The sequence below is a fragment of the Triturus cristatus genome, chromosome 7 (genome assembly GCF_964204655.1).
Source record: "Triturus cristatus chromosome 7, aTriCri1.1, whole genome shotgun sequence".
NCBI classification, from domain to species: Eukaryota; Metazoa; Chordata; class Amphibia; order Caudata; family Salamandridae; genus Triturus; species Triturus cristatus.
The window spans coordinates 891,993,378-892,013,063 of record NC_140590.1 but is presented as its reverse complement, the minus strand read 5'-3'; the positions used below and the strand labels follow the sequence as shown (position 1 = coordinate 892,013,063).

The following is a 19,686-nucleotide window of genomic DNA, read 5'->3' as shown; positions in this document are numbered from 1 at the left end:
TCATACATCTATACATCCTGTTACACAATGCCACTCATCCATAGAGTTACTCACACACATAGTCACTCATGCTAATAAAGAATCAAACATACATTTACTTGCATATACAGTTATACACACACCACCACACTTACTTCTACGGAAACTTACACATACTTAGTCTTTTAAACAATCACTTATAGAAACACATACTTATTCATACAGGAACTCTTTCAATCTCTCACTTTCACATATACTCACATATATACACCAATAGTCACATATACTAGTTTAAAACGTATGTAGTTACTCCTGAAGACACTATTGAGACAGTCATTCACTCACTAACACACCCATACACACACTCATCCACCCATACAGTCCTGCACACATGCTGTGTTCAACACATACAAACAGTGAGTCACTCATTCATGCACCGATGCACTACGTAATACCCCCCACCGAACCATGCAGACACTCAGACTGATACTCAAAAAAACAACTAATAACCTAAATAGGCACCCATGTAGCTACTCACCAACCCATGCAGCCACTTATACACAAAGTGAGAGACTGATACAGATATTTACATATTTAAACATTATTCACTAAGCCATGTATTCACTATGATACACTTAATCAGTCAGTTACACAATCAATTTTTCAAAAACAAATCATCCATTTAGACACTTATATACCCATTTATTCTTCCATCGACCATGAGATATACATATATAAAACATATTTAATTTTCAGAATAACACACATTCACTAGATGATGTCATCAGTGATGTCATCAGTGATGTCATTTGAGATGTCATCAGTGATGTCATGAGTGATGTCACTGACCATGTCATGAGTGATGTAATATGTGACGTCATCAGCAGTGCATTGCGGGCGCGCGAGTTATAGTTAGCTGAACTAACTATAACGGGGCAATTTCATTGGTTTTTTACGAGTAAAATGTCCAGCTAACTATAACATGTGTGAAACCTATGGTTTTTTCACTGAATTTCTAAGGTTTTTTAAATGCTAATTCCTAACTATAACGTGTGTGAAACCTATGGTTTTTTCAGTGAATTTCTAAGGTTTTTTAAATGCTAATTCCTAACTATAACGTGTGTGAAACCCATGGTTTTTTCATTGAATTTGCAAGGTTTTTTAAATGCTAATTCCTAACTATAACGTGTGTGAAACCCATGGTTTTTTCAGTGAATTTGCAAGGTTTTTTAAATGCTATTTTTTTTTTATATTCTTCATTTTTTTCAAACATATTTTTATTTTAATTTTCTTATCTTTTATAAAGACTATGCTTTAATTTTTAAAATCCTTAAATATTTTTTTTATATATATTTTTTAAAATAAACATGTAAAATTTATTTCCAGATTTTTTTTTTTTTTTTTTTATAGTACGTGTACCGTAAGCTCACGGTAAGCGTACGGTTTACGCAACGTCCGTAATCTATCTACGCTGCTTGCGTATAGTTACGCACTTTGCGTAGCCGCGCGTACTGCGCGTGGGACGCGTGCGCGCTTACGCAACACGCGCACGTTACGCGGAAGTGCCGGGAAATGACTGTTATGCGCATGTGCGCAAGCGCGTGTCTTTTTTACGCGAACGCGTACTTTTTGCCGTAAGCGCACCGTAAGCGTACCGTAAGCGTACGGTAGGTCATGTGATCTTGAAACACAACTTTTGATTGGTTGAAACTACTTTCAGTTCTAGAACTCTCCTACACCACACCCATTCCCCTCATTTCTGCTTGTGATCCCTTGGGAGAAGGAGCTGGTTTGTCTTTGGGATACGATGGCAGAACAGCAGAGCTCTTCTGAGAGTGAGGCTAGCACCAGCAGCACTGTCTTGAGGCAGAGAGCGAGGAAAGTAAAACCTTCTTATGTTTGGGATTATTTTACTTTTCCAGAAGGCCAGCAAAAGGTGAATGCACCCTTAGTTACTTGCAAGCTGTGTCAGCGTGTACTTTCTAGAGGTAATCCTGACAGGAAGTATTCCTTTGGGAATCACACCATGATGAGGCACCTCAAGGATGTACACAAAAGGACACATGCTCAACTTTTTGGAGGTAACTCTTCAGAAAGACGAGCCAGTACATCCACAGCAGCTCAGCCTGGACCATCACCTGCAGAGCTTACTCCTTCTTCTGCAGCTCAGGTGAGCCCTTCATCTGTGGGGGGAGAATCTCCTTTTGCTGGCCCTCTGGAAATGAACCCTCGATTTCGGAAGGTTGATATTCATTGCACATTTTGTAAAGCTCTAATTTGTTATAGGGAGACCAGTGTTTCCCTAGTGAATAACAAAATAGATCAGCACATTTGTAGCTTTGAATGATTTTCCCATGGTTCCTTTCCTCTGTCCCTGCATGAACACAACGGTTCTTTTAAGAGCCAACCTTATCTTTCATCTTTTTTTTACATTTTTTTTAAAAAACTTTTTTTTTTTACCGTACGCGTACGGTAAGCGTACCTTTTTTTTATTTTTTAAAAAAAACACTAAAAATCATTTTTCACATTACAAGGTCCTTGAAAGACTACAATTATTACTATTGACTTACCATACTCACTGAAAAAAATATTTATTCATTTGTTTTTTTAAAAAATAGTTTTTAAAATGGTTGTAGTTTACGAAAATTTTCTATATCGATCTGAAAAAAAAGAAAAAAGTATTAATATTTTTAAAACATTTTATAATACAGTACACATATTTACATTTTTTCCCAAAAAATATTTTTGCCTTATTTTTGCTGTTTTCAGAATATATTGCATTTCACTATAAATTGTGAAAGCAATTGCATTCATCATTTTACAGCGGGCAAAAAAAAATAACAATCTCAAAGATTGTATTAAAAAAGCCCAGAATCTCTTCTCACTTAAACTTATCATTACAGAAATGCATATTATTCTTAAAAAATGTCATCTAAAAACAATACTTTTTTCTTTAAAATACCGTCTGATATTTTTGTTTCAGAAGTACATTCACAATAATATATCTCAAATAACTCCAAAATACATCTGATTTTATTTCCTTTAGGCCAAATAGTATTTTTTATTCTTTCCCTGGAATAAATTTCCAAGGGAAAACCATTAAAATTCTAAAGTTTAATCTGTCCAGATCTCACCGATTCTCTGTAACATTTTGGTTCACGAAAATTTTTCGAATAATTTATTTAGTCCACAATAGAATTGCTTACTTTTCCACATGGCCAAATAGTAATTTTTGAAATTATTTTTGAAAAAATTTCCAGTGGCAGTCCAATAACATTCCAAAATTTAAAATGTGCAGAAGTTACCGATAATCTCTAAATTATTGGTTTTTCAAAATTGCATTAAAAATTTAAAAAGTCCACATTACAATTGGTTATCTTTCCTTTAGGCCAAATGATAATTTTAAAAATCTTTTTTCTACAAAATTGCAATGGTAATCCTGTAAAATGGTAAAATTATTTTGTCCAGATCTTGCCAAGTCTCTCTAAAATTTAGGTTTCAGGAAGATTAGATAGGAATTTGCTAAATCAAAAGGCAAACGTTGTTTGAAAATCAATTGGGAATCATTACACAGTGTCCATCCTTTTTCACATTTTAGATAAACTGTGTAATGTCCAGAAGTAACAGTAGGTCCATCATGGAAAATTATTGCAACAGTTACAAAAGTTTTTCCTGAAATTGATAATTGCTGTCCTGTAAACTTCTTTATTAAAGTATCCAATTTTGATCCATCAGCTCTACATCGTTGCATCATTAAAATTACATACTGTCCGTATTCCCTTAAAATTAATGTTGATAACATGTCAGAATTACACTCACCACATTTCATGCTATGATTAGCATCTTTAACTAAGTTTGCAAAAGTGACTGTTTTACTCTCTGGCAATGTCAAATAAATAAACCTTTCATTATCAACAATAGAACCACTTATATTATAACAATTATCACAACTATGTTCCCATTTATAAGAGAGACCAAAAAAAATGTCAATGGGAACTCCTTCTTCTTCCACTACCTGAAGAAAATACATCAAAAATTCGTGAGCATCTTGCTGTTCATTTTGAGAAAACTGTGTTCGTCCTGAACATACATCTAAAAGTTTTCTAATATCAGTAGCACTTTCTATTTGAGTTTTATCTTTACTCAGCTTTTGAAAAAGGAGACTGAGCTCTGAACAGAATCTTTTTCCCTGATTTATTATTATCTGCTCTTGCAAACTTTCCAGATAAAAAGCAACATTCAGCACTACATTTGCGTAGCAGTTGACACCAGAGCTATTTTCAAAATGACATCCTACAACCTGTTCTTCATTTTCCTTATTCTTTTTGCTTGCAATTACATCACTCCTCTTTTTTTTCCTCTTCTCTACATCTTCATTACAGATATTCTCATTTCTCCTTTTACGAGAAACTACACGTTTCTCCAACACAGGATACTGACCTAAATGAGGAGCATAGCTTCTTCTTAATCTATTATACTCCTTTACACAGTTTGTATCAGCACTAACTTTTGAGTCATCGAAGTCTATCATGAATAAACCTGATAATGTTTTGACTCGTGACAAAGCAACATATGCCATACCTTCTTTGAACACACTAGATCCAATGTTCACAAATGCACAATCTACAGTCAATCCTTGAGACTTGTGAATAGTTACAGCATATGCTAGAGAAAACGGAAACTGCTTCCTACGTACATATAAGTCTTTCACAAGCATGAAACGAACTGAACAACGACAAATGTCTTTAACTTCCTCTATCTGATCAAATTTTATTTTTAACCATTCAATTCCATCTTTTTTCTGATAATTAATAAAACCCACAACTCTTCCCATCGCTCCATTTACTAAGCCTTTTTCAACATCCAAATTTCTCCTTAAAAACACTCTACAGTTCATGCAAACATATAGATTTTTTTCTAATCCTGCTGTTTTGGAGATGTTCTTCTCTAGTGAGTCCAATTTATTTTTCAGTTTGCCTGTTACTGTGACAGTAATTCTTCCATCCTCAATTTTGTCCACTGCTTCCAATTTCATGATCTCTTCCTTTTCCAATTTCAAAAGCTCCTCATTGAATATTGAGCATTCACGTAGAGTTGGCATTAAGCAGATGACACTTTTGTTTTCTGCAATGTTCTTGTATATCTTCTCTGCAACTATTTCTTCCTTTGGAAATAAATTATGTAGCAGCCGAGTCTGTAATGCTTTTTTGCCAGCTTCTGTGAGTAGTCCAATCCTGATATCTTTCAGAATACTTCCATATTCTTCATCGTTTGCTTGCCTCATATTAGTTGTAAGTTCCTTGTACTCAAAGAAGGACCAAATATTTGTATTACCGATGCTTCCCAATGACTTCTTCGTGTCTTCATGTGTCACAGTATTAAACACTGGTTGTCCTTTAACCGGAGTAAGTTGCAAAAGATCCCCAAAAACGATGACGTGTTTTCCACCAAATAACACGTCATAGTCTGTCTTCAAAATTTGCTGCATTCTTAAATGCACAAAGGCAAGCATTAAGTTTGATACCATGCTCACCTCATCAATAATGAGAACTTGCATCTTCTTCAATACTCTTGAAACTTCCAAGCATGCTTCTCCAGTTAGCTTGTTGAATTGTATTTTGTTCTCATGCTCCACTGGTAACATTAGCAAACGATGTAAGGTGATTCCTTTTATGTTATATGCTGCTAACCCAGTTGGAGCAGTAACCACACAAGACAAAGTAGAATCTGTTTTTTGCTTTAGGTAGCTTCTGATGACTTTAATTAGGAAACTTTTTCCAGTGCCAGCTTGTCCGCTTACATACATCCTGATTGGATGAAATGATGTGCATGAGCACTCTTTTTTTTCATGTAGAAATCCGTGTTCAATTTTGTTTTTGATCTCTTCATAAATTTGTTGCTGCTCTTGATTCAGTTGTCTTTCCAAATTTTCTAAGTCTATAAATTCTTCTTGAGCTTGATTCATAGCCGTTTCCACTTCATTCATGGCTATTGATGCTTCATTTTCAACGATTGGTTGTCCTAGGGGATCTTGACTGTATGTTCCTGAACTTTGGCTGTCCTGAGAACTGTCTCTAGCAATTTCTGCTGCAATTGTAGTTTCCTGTTCAATTTCTTCATTTAACATTTGCAGATAAGTTGAGAATGTACTGCATTGTATGCTGTCTTTGCAAGCATTAAAAGAATCTTCATAGCTCTGGAATTCTCCCAGTAGTTCATCCTCTGAACGCCATGGTTTAAACAACTGTAAAAGAGCCAAGTAGTAAAATTCTTTCTTGTCGGTAGTGTCGCAACTCAGCTTCCGGTGATTTATCAAACTTCCTTTGGTTTGCTTCACCAAACATCCTTCTTCACCAACGACTTTATATTTTCCATTATTGATGTCTTCTGCAGCTTTCCGTGAATAAATGTAGTTCTGCAGCACTTCATAGAGACACATGTTCTCCAGATGATGACTTCTCTTGGGATAATATGTGTCCAACATGTTTGTTTTCAATATATCTGTACTTTCAGGTTCGAACTGTGCCAAATATTCAATTTCTCCAACAGATTTCAGTACCCGATTTCTCATTGCTGCAAGGCCTAAACTTGCCCAAATTATTCTTCTTGACTTCGAGTAGAGACTTGCAGAAGATAATCTATCTGAACATTCGTAGGATCCAATTTCTCGATGCGATAACATCTTCAAACTGAAACTGTACAGCTTCTTACTGACAGTCTTCTCGTGAGAAATCTCTTCCCACATTTCCTTCAATTCTGTTTTTTCTGATTTCGTAATGTAAGACGTTACATATCGAGCAACAGCAATGGAATTGTCAGCAACATACTGTATATCCATGTTAGCGTTCCACATGGATAAAATGACTGGGTTGTAGTCATTTATATTTTTTGATTCTTCTTTTCTTTTAAGGTTGTAGGTATTCTTAGGTGATTTTCTTGTGATAGTATGTCTCACAGCTGACATAAAACTGTTGACTCTTCCATTTGTAAGAACAGGTCTAGGAAATCCAAATCGACATTTAGTGTAGTATTTTTCTTTGCTCTTGTATTTCCGTCGACAGTATTTTCCACACCGATGACTTTGGAAACGTAGAACTTGCTCCTTTAACTTGTACTCTTCTGTGCTTTTAGGTATAGCACATGTTGCATATTCTTCAATGTAAGATAACACTGCTTCATCAGTATCTGTTCCAAACTTTGGGGCATCCTTGATCCACAGCAGCATATGAATATGAGGAGCACCTCTTGCCTGGTACTCTTTTCTCCAAAAGAAATCCACTACTTCTCCAAGGGGTGGATTTTTTTTATTGCAGATGAAGGACATCATAGCCTCAAATCTATGATTGAAATATCTGCAAACATTAACCGGATCCAATGAGCACAGTTCTCCTGCTGTCTTGTATTCGATGTTTTCAATGTTTGAATTGGCCTCTCGTAGAAAATCCAGTAAATCATCCCAAGCGTACTCGGCGCAGCTTAGGGTAAGGAACCATGTTGGTGTTCCTAAATTGCGTAACATGCATTTTAGTTCACCATGGCGTCGGTACCAATATTCATTTGTCCCACGCTGACAAGCCATCAGATTGATCAGTTGTGTTTCCAAATGATCATCTCGGTGCTGCACTTTCTCCATAAAATCCTTAGCAGACACATTTTGTAAATGTACTCCACTTTTTAAAATGTGATTTACTGCATAAGACAGTGCAGACAAGTCGCTTTCAAATAAAAGATGGAACAAATAAGGGATACTTTGTCGAAATCTGGGATCTTCAGCATATAGTCTTGTAGTCCGATACTCAGAAGCTGGAATCTGTTCCGGACGTTCATCGTATCGTCCTCCTTTTCCTTTAGGAAACAGCTGGGGAAAACATCGAGCTTCCAAGCTCTCCTCCCATACACTCACGGGATTTCCTTTTGCTTTCTTCATCTGAAAGAGATCAATATTGTCTCCCATAACTTCTTTCGAATGGAGAGGATGTATGCTAAAATGTTCATAAATTTCTTCTTCCTTTGACTTGTCCACTTTTTCAATTTGTCCACTTGGTGTTTCTGTATCTCCTTGTAAATCTTCTTCTTCTTCTTCTTCTACTATATAAATTGATTCATACCATTTGTTATTTTTTTTCAAATACAAATTTGCTCTTTGTACTTTCCGCACATCTACCAGCTCCTGCCAAATCTTCTTATTCTTTGTAGGTACACCATTAACCAGAATAATTAATGGTTCAGTTTCCAAAGTATCCGCATCAATAGTTTCCATATTTTTTTTCAAATCCAAGGGCAAATACACCACTCTACCTTTTAAACCTCTCACTAAATCTGAAGGAGGTAATTTACCAGTTTTGGGCTCCATACGTACTATGGTCTGGAACGGATGAACACATTGAATGAGTATAGACTCATATGTATTTAATTCAGAAAGTTCAGCAGGAATAGCATCCAATTCTAAATTATTATGTACAGCTCTGGTCGGCATTCTATTTTCCTCTAACTTGTTGTAGCAGTATTTACAAATACGCTGATCTTCACCCAATTCAAAACAATTTTCAAGAAATATATATGTTGCAAAATCCATCCACTTATAATTATCTTCATTTTCACTCTTTCTGTAGAGATCAACATTCCTAGTTTGTTTTCTATAATGAGTTCTGCGGCAACAAATACAAGTAACATTTGGTCTTTCATTAGAGACTATTGCAAATTTTGTTATGTGATCATTAAATGTCTTACTTACACAAGGTTCTACATTCTCTTCCACTTCTGCCTCATTTACTGTGTCCTTCTCTGCACTGTTTTGTTCAGGACCAAAGTAACAAAACTGAATTTCATCAACAACCTTCTCTACATCTGATACCGTTCCTCGGAACAGAGCCCTATTCAATTCATTTAACTTTATTGCTGGACTTTTGGCAAAATACAACCGTCTCACAAACTTTCTCATTTCAGTATGATGAACAGCCAGCATCCTAAAATGATGGAAAACACTATTGCACACTTTTCTAGATAGACAAGCAAGAGAATGACCCTGCAAACCAGTATTCTCTCTCACTCTGCATGGATCCAGACTTTGAAGCACCTTAATCTTTTGTTTTACACTTTTTTTACTATATTCTCTTAGAAACTCTCGAAATCTGTCAATAGATTCCTGACGCACAGTGCAAATACTACTACAATTCCAAGTGTACACTGGGGCTTTAGGACGTCTCCCCATTGCCTCATCTGCCATCACTTGTACCTCATCTCTTGGAACCATTATCTCCTTCTCCATTATGCAACCATTTTTTACTTCGTATGAACGACCTCTGGTGTCAACTGCATGCAGCAAACTATTACTTTGAAAATAGCTCTCTTCATTAAAAAAAGGTTCACTACTTGAGCTATGCATCCACTTTCCTAAAAACACTTTACAAAAATTTGTTCTGTTCACTACTCTTTTGCTTTTGCTTTGTGATTTCAGTACATTAACCATTTTATCTAATGTACGCATCCTATTCAAAATTAATATGAATAGTTTCCTTTTTAATTCTAATGCCTTTGCTGCAATGGCTTCAATTTCTTTTTTTCTCTTATAATATTTAGCCTTTTGCTTATATTTCTTTATATCCTTTATCAAATTGGACATAACTCTTCTCTGAAACATTTTTCTACGTATCTCTTTAAATGCTGTTTTTCTGTTTATGTTAAACTTTTCAATTGCAGAAGGTATATTTGCATTAACTAAATCCTCAATTTTTTGCTGTTCTGTAGGTTTTGTTACATTTTTCCGAGAACAGACATTTTGTACATTTTTGTTTGTTTTCAATATTTTGTTTAGGAATTGTCTTTTTTGCTTACCAGAAGATTTTTTCTTTTTCCCAACATCAGCATCTTCTACTAACTTTGGTCCTCCAGTTGTCCTCAAATATAGTTTTTTTTTTAGCGTTTTTTGAACTCGAGATTTTGTAGGCATCTTAAATTTTGTTCACTGTTCTTCAGCAATACCTGCAAAAAAACTAAAAAAAAAATTCTTTATTGAATTTAAATATATTACTACATTTCTTTTCACAATAGTCACAAAACGAAATTTCTTTGCCAATTTGAATGCACACAAACTCCTCTTTTTTTTTGGGCAAGTGAAAATCTGTATAACAAACTGTCACATTATGAAACCAAGCTGTTTTTTTTTCAGACCACCACCGTGTGCATTCTCTGTGACTGCCTACACTCCAGCAGGGGCAACCAGCCTTAGTGATGCTGAATGTATTTGCATTACAGACTTAAACCTGAAAACCCCACTCGCTTCTAATTACTGTGCATGACTATACATGGCAAGCACATGGGTGTGTGCTAAACCTCTGCTTCTTCCCCCAAAAATTCGCTCCTCTTTTCCATCTACTGCAACTGTGAAATCACCAGAGCAAGACGCAATACATTTCTGCCTATAATTCTTCTATGCACACAGAGTCATGTTTTCACATTAGTGCCAAAACGAAATTTCTTTGCCAATTTGAAAGCACACTTACTGCTCTTTTTTTTTCGGGGCCAAGTGAAAATCTCTTTTTACACTTTGAAATCACTTTTACAGACTGACACATTCTGAAACCTTTTTTTTTAAATTTATTTAAATGCACATGTCCAAGCTGTTTTTTTTTCAGACCACCACCGTGTGTATTCTCTGTGACTGCCTACACTCCAGCAGGGGCAACCAGCCTTAGTGATGCTGAATGTATTTGCATTACAGACTTAAACCTGAAAACCCCACTCGCTTCTAATTACTGTGCATGACTATACATGGCAAGCACATGGGTGTGTGCTAAACCTCTGCTTCTTCCCCCAAAAATTCGCTCCTCTTTTCCATCTACTGCAACTGTGAAATCACCAGAGCAAGACGCAATACATTTCTGCCTATAATTTTTCTATGCACACAGAGTCATGTTTTCACATTAGTGCCAAAACGAAATTTCTTTGCCAATTTGAAAGCACACTTACTGCTCTTTTTTTTTCGGGGGCAAGTGTATATCTCTTTTTTCAATTTGAAATCACTTTTACAGACTGACACATTCTGAAACCTTTTTTTTTAATTTATTTAAATGCACATGTCCAAGCAGTTTTTTTTTCAGACCACCACCGTGTGCATTCTCTGTGACTGCCTACACTCCAGCAGGGGCAACCAGCCTTAGTGATGCTGAATGTATTTGCATTACAGACTTAAACCTGAAAACCCCACTCGCTTCTAATTACTGTGCATGACTATACATGGCAAGCACATGGGTGTGTGCTAAACCTCTGCTTCTTCCCCCAAAAATTCGCTCCTCTTTTCCATCTACTGCAACTGTGAAATCACCAGAGCAAGACGCAATACATTTCTGCCTATAATTCTTCTATGCACACAGAGTCATGTTTTCACATTAGTGCCAAAACGAAATTTCTTTGCCAATTTGAAAGCACACTTACTGCTCTTTTTTTTTCGGGGCCAAGTGAAAATCTCTTTTTACACTTTGAAATCACTTTTACAGACTGACACATTCTGAAACCTTTTTTTTTAATTTATTTAAATGCACATGTCCAAGCAGTTTTTTTTTCAGACCACCACCGTGTGCATTCTCTGTGACTGCCTACACTCCAGCAGGGGCAAACAGCCTTAGTGATGCTGAATGTATTTGCATTACAGACTTAAACCTGAAAACCCCACTCGCTTCTAATTACTGTGCATGACTATACATGGCAAGCACATGGGTGTGTGCTAAACCTCTGCTTCTTCCCCCAAAAATTCGCTCCTCTTTTCCATCTACTGCAACTGTGAAATCACCAGAGCAAGACGCAATACATTTCTGCCTATAATTCTTCTATGCACACAGAGTCATGTTTTCACATTAGTCCCAAAACGAAATTTCTTTGCCAATTTGAAAGCACACTTACTGCTCTTTTTTTTTCGGGGGCAAGTGTATATCTCTTTTTTCAATTTGAAATCACTTTTACAGACTGACACATTCTGAAACCTTTTTTTTTAAATTTATTTAAATGCACATGTCCAAGCTGTTTTTTTTTCAGACCACCACCGTGTGTATTCTCTGTGACTGCCTACACTCCAGCAGGGGCAACCAGCCTTAGTGATGCTGAATGTATTTGCATTACAGACTTAAACCTGAAAACCCCACTCGCTTCTAATTACTGTGCATGACTATACATGGCAAGCACATGGGTGTGTGCTAAACCTCTGCTTCTTCCCCCAAAAATTCGCTCCTCTTTTCCATCTACTGCAACTGTGAAATCACCAGAGCAAGACGCAATACATTTCTGCCTATAATTCTTCTATGCACACAGAGTCATGTTTTCACATTAGTGCCAAAACGAAATTTCTTTGCCAATTTGAAAGCACACTTACTGCTCTTTTTTTTTCGGGCCAAGTGAAAATCTCTTTTTACACTTTGAAATCACTTTTACAGACTGACACATTCTGAAACCTTTTTTTTAAATTTATTTAAATGCACATGTCCAAGCTGTTTTTTTTTCAGACCACCACCGTGTGTATTCTCTGTGACTGCCTACACTCCAGCAGGGGCAACCAGCCTTAGTGATGCTGAATGTATTTGCATTACAGACTTAAACCTGAAAACCCCACTCGCTTCTAATTACTGTGCATGACTATACATGGCAAGCACATGGGTGTGTGCTAAACCTCTGCTTCTTCCCCCAAAAATTCGCTCCTCTTTTCCATCTACTGCAACTGTGAAATCACCAGAGCAAGACGCAATACATTTCTGCCTATAATTCTTCTATGCACACAGAGTCATGTTTTCACATTAGTGCCAAAACGAAATTTCTTTGCCAATTTGAAAGCACACTTACTGCTCTTTTTTTTTCGGGCCAAGTGAAAATCTCTTTTTACACTTTGAAATCACTTTTACAGACTGACACATTCTGAAACCTTTTTTTTAAATTTATTTAAATGCACATGTCCAAGCTGTTTTTTTTTCAGACCACCACCGTGTGTATTCTCTGTGACTGCCTACACTCCAGCAGGGGCAACCAGCCTTAGTGATGCTGAATGTATTTGCATTACAGACTTAAACCTGAAAACCCCACTCGCTTCTAATTACTGTGCATGACTATACATGGCAAGCACATGGGTGTGTGCTAAACCTCTGCTTCTTCCCCCAAAAATTCGCTCCACTTTTCCATCTACTGCAACTGTGAAATCACCAGAGCAAGACGCAATACATTTCTGCCTATAATTCTTCTATGCACACAGAGTCATGTTTTCACATTAGTGCCAAAACGAAATTTCTTTGCCAATTTGAAAGCACACTTACTGCTCTTTTTTTTTCGGGCCAAGTGAAAATCTCTTTTTACACTTTGAAATCACTTTTACAGACTGACACATTCTGAAACCTTTTTTTTTAAATTTATTTAAATGCACATGTCCAAGCTGTTTTTTTTTCAGACCACCACCGTGTGTATTCTCTGTGACTGCCTACACTCCAGCAGGGGCAACCAGCCTTAGTGATGCTGAATGTATTTGCATTACAGACTTAAACCTGAAAACCCCACTCGCTTCTAATTACTGTGCATGACTATACATGGCAAGCACATGGGTGTGTGCTAAACCTCTGCTTCTTCCCCCAAAAATTCGCTCCTCTTTTCCATCTACTGCAACTGTGAAATCACCAGAGCAAGACGCAATACATTTCTGCCTATAATTCTTCTATGCACACAGAGTCATGTTTTCACATTAGTGCCAAAACGAAATTTCTTTGCCAATTTGAAAGCACACTTACTGCTCTTTTTTTTTCGGGCCAAGTGAAAATCTCTTTTTACACTTTGAAATCACTTTTACAGACTGACACATTCTGAAACCTTTTTTTTTAAATTTATTTAAATGCACATGTCCAAGCTGTTTTTTTTTCAGACCACCACCGTGTGCATTCTCTGTGACTGCCTACACTCCAGCAGGGGCAACCAGCCTTAGTGATGCTGAATGTATTTGCATTACAGACTTAAACCTGAAAACCCCACTCGCTTCTAATTACTGTGCATGACTATACATGGCAAGCACATGGGTGTGTGCTAAACCTCTGCTTCTTCCCCCAAAAATTCGCTCCTCTTTTCCATCTACTGCAACTGTGAAATCACCAGAGCAAGACGCAATACATTTCTGCCTATAATTCTTCTATGCACACACAGTCATGTTTTCACATTAGTGCCAAAACGAAATTTCTTTGCCAATTTGAAAGCACACTTACTGCTCTTTTTTTTTCGGGCCAAGTGAAAATCTCTTTTACAGACTGACACATTATGAATCCACCATGTGTAACTACAACAAAAACAATTCCCATTTCTATTATTCATTTCTTAAGTTACCACATACATCCCCTCTCAAACTGTAAACTCACCTTTAAAATTAGTTAGTTGTGAAAGAAATGTGTCACTCAAACAGCAGATTATCAGAGCCAGGATCTCTGTTCTGTACACCTCTCTCCTCTCAGCAGAACCAGATAATGGCAAACTTTCCCTCTATTTTTCCACACATATACATGTAAGTTTCAAATCTCAGTGCTTCCCCCTTTTTTTCAAATGTAATGACACATTTCTATTGGTTGAAAACCAACCCTTTTCCAAAAGTACCCTGCCCCCAACTTGACTTCTGCCTAGTACCCTTCCCCCAACTTGACTTCTGCCTGCTACCATAGCAACAGCTCATGGAACACTGCTGTGTGCAGTTAGGTCAGAAGTTCGACACACAATGTTTCAATTCCACAGAGCAAGAGTGCTTGACTTTTCAAACCTAACTGCAAATCCATAGTACTGTTCTTTGGTTACACATTTTTTTGTACCAATACAAAACATGCTTCTATTAATTTTCACATACAGCCTAGTTTTTTTTCTAGAATGGTATGAAACAGCCAATCAGTTCTTTTTGTTTTGTAAAAAATATGTATGCCTCCATTTCCAAACTGTCTTTCTTTTCATATTGCCATTCTACTGAAAGACACCTCCTGAGTGCATCCAGTTCTCCTTTGAAGATGTTCACAGTGTGGATTGTAGGGCACAGCTATGTCTTCTGGAGTGAAAAGTTTGCAGAGAAAACAGATAGGGTGAGAGACCTTGCTTTGCCAAATGTAGACATTAAATGGATTGGTCAGAGAGGGTTAAAGTGGCACCAATTGATGCCATTGGTGAAATCCTTCATGCAAATCCAACACCCTGACCTCATAATAGTGCACTGTGGTGGCAATGACCTAGGCACTTTGACTGGGGTAGGTCTGGAAATGCTTATGAAGGACACCTTTGCACAACTGTTTACACTTTTCCCTAAAACTGCCTTTGTGTTTTCCAACATATGCCAAAGGCAAAAATGGAACTGGTCCAATCATTTCTGTCCACAGATTGACAAAGCAAGAAAGCACGTCAACAAATCTGTTTCTGCTTTCCTCCGTGACTATGGTATGGGTGCCATTTACCACAACAACTTGCGTTACGACATGCAAGACATTTATAGAGGAGATGGTGTGCACTTCAATGATGAAGGGAACAGAGTCTTCCTCTTGAACCTTAGACTCTGCATCGGTACTTACTTGTAGGTACCACTAAAAAAATGACTCCATAAACACAACAGCTCTTTTTAGAGCTCCCTAATTTCTAAACTCTTAAATCTGATTTTCATTTATTTATTTTTATTTTTTTTACCGTACGCTTACCGTGAGCTTACCGTACGCGTACCCCGTGATTTTTTTTAAAATCAATAAATGTTTTTTTTGTACTTTTCTGTCCTTCTTTGACCCCCTTACAATTGTTAGGGGGTCTGTAACTCTCCTCATTGCCCCCTTTCCTTGTTTTCACTCTTTTTTTTCAGAGTGAAATACACAAAATGGCGGCCGCCGCTTCCTGGTTTCGGCCGATTCGAATGTTTACTAAGATCTAAGAGCCAATCAGAATCGCGCTCGCGCACGCCACCGTACGCTTACCGTAAGCGTACGGTAAGCGTACCGTAAGCTGGCTCAGATATATATATTGATTTAAAGGCTATTTTCTCAAAATCAACTGAACTGATTTACACCAAACCTACAAAAGGCACTTCCTTGACCTACGGACTACCTCTCTGCCAAATTTCTAGTAATTCTGTTCAGCCGTTCGGGCTGTAGCCCTGTCTAAAGGTCCTATGGAAAAATGCATGGGAAAAACGCGTTTTGGGACCCCCCTTTTATCTCAGCCCCCGCTTGACGGATCCCCCCGAGACTTTCAGGGTAGGAGCGGAGCGTAGCGCCCCACCTATTTTGAGAAATTCGCGAGGATTCGTCGACCGGCGCCAAAGTTATTCAAAATAGAATGTTGAGGTTTTCCTATGGAAACGTGGTCCTAACTATAACTACCTACTGGCGACCGCCAGTAGGTAATATATATAGATAGATAGATAGATAGATAGATAGATAGATAGATAGATAGATAGATATAGATATATATAGATAGATATAGATAGATATATATATATATATATATATATATATATATATATATATAGATATATTATCTACTGGCGGTCGCCAGTAGATAGTTATAGTTAGGACCGTGTTTCCATAGGAAATCTCAAAATTCTATTTTGAATAACTTTGGCGCCGGTTGACGAATCCTCGCGAAATTTTCAAAACTAATGAGGCGCTCTGTTCAGCTCCTACCCTGAAAGTCTCGGGTGATTCGTCAAGCGGGGGCCGAGAAAAAAGGGGGGTCTCAAAACGCGTTTTCCCCATGCATTTTTCCATAGGACATTTAGACGCAGCTACAGCCCGAACGGCTGTACAGAATTACTTGAAATTTGGCAGAGAGGTAGCCATAAGGTCAAGGAAGTGCCTTTTGCAGGTCTGGTGTAAATCTGTTCAGTATTTCCTGAGAAAATAGCATTTAAAAGCATATCAATATCTATACGCGCGCAGGGTGTGCGCAGGGTGCGCGCACCGTGCGAGCACCCTAACGTGCGCAAGCGTAATTCTGATTGGTGGTTACATGTTAGTCAACGTTCGAATCGGTCGAAATCAGGAAGTGTCGGCCGCCATTTTGTTTGTTTTCAGTGCGAGAGTGAAAAAGGAAGGTGGCGAACGTGAAAAGGGGGCAGGGTAGAGAGTTCCTGACCCCCTAGCCTTTGACAGGGGGTCCCTGAAGGACCCCGAAGGCAGAATTTTTTTTTTTTTTTTTAAATCGCGGAGGTGCGCGCACCGTGCGCGCACGGTGAAAACCCCCAAAAAAATAATAATAATTTTAATACGTAGTTTATTGTAAAATAAATATATAAAAAAAAAATAATACATAAATAAATTAGCATTTAAAAAACCGTACAAAATCACTGAAAAAACCATAGGTTTCACACACGTTATAGTTAGGAATTAGCATTTAAAAAACCTTGCAAATTCACTTAAAAAAACATAGGTTTCACACATGTTATAGTTAGGTGGATATTTCACTCGTAAAAAAACAATGAAATTCCCCCGTTATAGTTAGTTCAGATAACTATAACTCGCGCGACCGCCACTCTATCACAAGGATGATGTCATCAGTGATGTCATGAGTGATGCCACTGACCATGTCATGAGTGATGTAATATGTGACGTCATGAGCAGTGGATTGCGGGCGCGTGAGTTATAGTTATCTGAACTAACTATAACGGGGGAATTTCATTGGTTTTTTACGAGTGAAATATCCACCTAACTATAACATGTGTGAAACCTATGGTTTTTTAAGTGAATATATATATAAATATTACCTACTGGCGGTTGTCAGTAGGTAGATATAGTTAGGACCTATTTTCCATAGGAAATCTGCAACATTCTATTTGGAATAACTTTGGCGCGACTGACGAATATTTGCGAAATTTTCAAAACATTTGGCCAGCTCCAGTCCGCTCCTATACTGAAAGATTCACGGTGATTCGTCAAGCGGGGGCTGAGAAAAAAGGGTGGGTCCCAAAACGTGTTTTCTCCATGCAATTTCCCATAGGACCTTTAGCTGCAGCTACAGCCCGAACTGCTGAATGGAATTACACCAAATTTGGCAAAGAGGTAGTCCTTAGTTCAGCCTTGTGCCTTTTGCTTAAATGGTGTAAATCCGTTCAGTAGTTCCTGAGAAAATGACATTTAAAAGCACATATATATCTATGGCCTCGGAGGGTCCGCGTACCCTAAGCGCAGCCTAAGCACACCCTGCCGTGCACGAGCTGTATTCTAATTGGCTGTCAACACTACAAATCAGGAAGTGTTGGCAGCCATCTTGTGCCTCGGTAGAACCGAGGCACAAGAAATCAGCAAAAGAAACGTGAAAAACGCAAAAAGGGGGCAGGGTAAAACCCCCCTGACCCCCTAGGCCTGCTCAGGGGGTCCCACAAGGACCCCCAGGTCCCAAAAAAGCCTTTTTTTTACAACAACAAAAAAAATCGGCGAGATTCGCGCACCCAGCGCGAATTTCGGCAGAAAATAAAAAATCCCCCCCACACTGCCCCGGGGACTGCCACCCCCTGGGGCTTATTAATATTGGGTGGGGGGGCTCTCAGGCCCCCCCAGCCCCAGGGACTGCCACCCCCAGGGCTTATTAAAATTGGGTGGGGGGCTCTCAGGCCCCCCGAGCCCCGGGGACCGCCACCCCGGGGCTTCTTCAAAATGTGGGAGGGGGGTCGCGTGGCAACCCTCCTGGAGCCTTGTCTAGGCCCTGAGGACCGCCACCCCCCCAGGGCCGGCTCCAGCAGTGTCCCAGGATGCCCACCCCCGGGACACTGTTGTTTACAATGACAGGGCGGGAGCCTCGCGGCTCCCACCCTGTCATTGCAAACTGCTTTCCTATTTGGAAGAGAGAGCAGGAAACCTGCTCTGTCTTCCAAATAGGAAAACAGATTGCTTTTCCACAGGGGGAGCAACATGTTAGCTGCTCCCCATGTGGAAGAGCAATGCCGGCTCCCGCAGGACGCAGGGAGCCGTCTGGGACCGTGGGGTGATTGGGAACCCCCCCACGGCCCCCAACTAAGAGGGCCAGCCCCGGGGGATGGGGTCCCCGAGGCTAGTGATGGCCCTCCAGAAAAAAAACAAAAAAAAGAAATGGCCCCAGGGGATGGGGTCCCCGGAGCCATAAGTGGCCACAGGAGGTGGGCAAGGCAGCCCCCCTCCAAAATAAAATTCACAAAAAAAAAGGGCCATGCCCTGGGGGATGGGGTCCTCGGGGCAAATTATGGCCTCGGGAGGAGGGCCACATGGCCCCCTTCCCGATTTTTATATTTTTTTAAAAAAAATTGGGGCAGGCCCTGGGGGATGGGTTCCCCAGGGCCAATAAATTAGAAAAAGAAGGGGGGTTACACAGCCCCCCTTCTTAAAAAATAAAATTGAAAAAAAACTGGATCGGGCCGGAGGCCACACCCCCTCCTTCCACCACTCTGCAAACATGCCCCCTGGTGCGTTTGCAGAGGGGGAACTAATTCCCCTTGAATACTGGGGGTCCCTGGGGGCCAACTAGCCCACCAGGAACCTCCAGTATGCACCAGAGGGCTGTGTTGCAGAGAGGTGTAATGAGGCCACGCCCCATTTTACAACTCTCTGCAACGCAGCTCCGTGGCAGGTAGGGGGCGGGGCCTGAGGTGATATGTGTGCAAACACGCCCTGTGGCGTGTTTTAAGTTGGGGAATTCATTCCTCTTCAATCCAGAGGTCCTCTAGGGGCCAACTAGCCCACCAGGTACCTCCACTCACTTACCTATAGA

The 19,686-nt window shown here is 39.0% G+C and overlaps 1 protein-coding gene across 1 annotated transcript; it reads right to left on the bottom strand.

Annotated features, from left to right (window-relative positions):
• Positions 1-2,483: 2,483 nt before the first annotated feature.
• LOC146810814 (uncharacterized) lies at positions 2,484-14,461 on the bottom strand. The gene is made up of 2 exons (XM_085614450.1): positions 14,352-14,461; positions 2,484-9,971 (listed from the first exon to the last, which is right to left on the bottom strand). The coding sequence occupies exon 2, from the start codon at positions 9,926-9,928 to the stop codon at positions 3,464-3,466; it is 6,465 nt and encodes a 2,154-aa protein (XP_085470576.1). The 5' UTR covers positions 9,929-9,971; positions 14,352-14,461; the 3' UTR covers positions 2,484-3,463.
• Between the last annotated feature and the right edge of the window lie 5,225 nt (positions 14,462-19,686).

Excerpts from the sequence above, each read along its gene's own strand:
- LOC146810814 (XM_085614450.1), bottom strand. The coding sequence starts at position 9,928 with ATGCCTACAAAATCTCGAGTTCAAAAAACGCTAAAAAAAAAACTATAT.